The sequence below is a fragment of the Octopus bimaculoides genome, chromosome 19, assembly GCF_001194135.2.
Source record: "Octopus bimaculoides isolate UCB-OBI-ISO-001 chromosome 19, ASM119413v2, whole genome shotgun sequence".
Lineage (NCBI taxonomy): Eukaryota > Metazoa > Mollusca > Cephalopoda > Octopoda > Octopodidae > Octopus > Octopus bimaculoides.
This window is the reverse complement of record NC_068999.1, coordinates 47603582-47604880: the sequence shown is the minus strand read 5'-3', so window position 1 is coordinate 47604880 and position 1299 is coordinate 47603582. Positions and strand designations below refer to the sequence as shown.

The window sequence follows — 1299 nt, the reverse complement described above, 5'->3', positions numbered from 1 at the left end:
AGAAAGCTACGGTCTCTGTCCTACTTTCTTTAACAAACTTACTTAAAATGGAGTTTTTCATTCATTCAAAAACTTTCAAACGTATCTTAGGGATAGAATCTAATCTTAAACATCATGTCTAACTTTCAGTGTTGTAAATTCAGCCCCCAAGATGAACCGATTATCTCCTTTTTACTCAAGGATTTTTGAAAAATAAAAATAAAACAATATTACTTTTTTTTTTTTTTTTTGCTACAAGCCATCTCCCACAACAATAATAGCTTGATGTATGTTTTCTTGTTTTCTCATATCTAAGCAATATCACTATCGGCAGATATTTTTCAATTTATGCAGAATATTTTCAGTTTATTCCATTTGTATTTACCGTTAATTCTGTAGACGATTGTGGAATTTTCTTCCGCTTCTTTCAATAAACAATATTGTGACATCTGTCGTGAAAAGAGACGTTTTGATTCCAAAATTTATGCATTTGTCTTTTCCGAGAGGTGCATTTTATTATCAACGAACGAAATGGAAAGTCTGAGACTTGAATATGCCATAATTCTTTAATCTTATTTTACAGGAATAGAGCAAAACACGTCCGTAGAGAACCATTATATATCTACTGACATTGATAGTAAAGCAATTGAATTTTGAACAGTATTAACAGCCAGAAAATGTTTCGTTGGGAAACGCAGTATTTTATTTCATGTTATTGATTTTCAAGACATTTTTTTAAAATTCGGGTTCTAAACATATTTGGAAGAAAAAAACGTTAGGGATCTGTTGAAAAAAAAAGCCTACATAAAGAGAAAAACGGTAAAAAGAATTAAAACTGAAGATCTTTCACAGAAAGTGAAATGGTAAACAAACAAGATGGAAAGAAAGAGAGAGAGAGAAAGAGAGTGTGTGTGTGTGTGAAAGAGAGAGAAAGTGAAATAGACAATAGAGGATAGAGAACGAAAGAGAGAAATAAAGAGTGAGCAAGAAGAGGGAGATAAATAAGAATAGGCAGGGGACGATTATTCCCTTTATCTTAAAAGAGTTCCATTAGAATGCACAATGGCCGGTAATTTCTGGCAAAGTTCTCATTAGTAAGTATACCCTTACATTTTTTGCCTTCATCTGTAATTTATGTTTTTTACCTTTTGTAGATAGCTCACTATGTACCTTTTCATATGTCCATACTGCTAATATATATTTATATCTATGGATATAATCGGCTTAGCTAATTCGCAAGCCAACGGTATATATGTCTATTTGGTATGCTTATAACATATGTGTACGTGTATATATATATATATATATATATATATATAT

At 30.9% G+C, this 1299-nt stretch overlaps 1 protein-coding gene across 2 annotated transcripts in view; it reads left to right on the top strand.

Moving 5' to 3' along the window:
* Positions 1-285: 285 nt before the first annotated feature.
* Positions 286-1299, top strand: part of LOC106867551 (cyclin-C) — a 14621-nt gene continuing 13607 nt past the window's right edge. Inside the window, exon 1 of one of the 2 annotated variants that reach the window (XR_008266158.1) lies at positions 286-1073. Coding sequence is in view for 1 of the 2 variants with exons in the window: in XM_014912468.2 (XP_014767954.1) it covers positions 1042-1073 (32 nt within the window). In the remaining variant the exon portion in view is untranslated. The remainder of the gene's footprint in view (positions 1074-1299) is intronic. The other variant, XM_014912468.2, reaches the window with a different exon arrangement.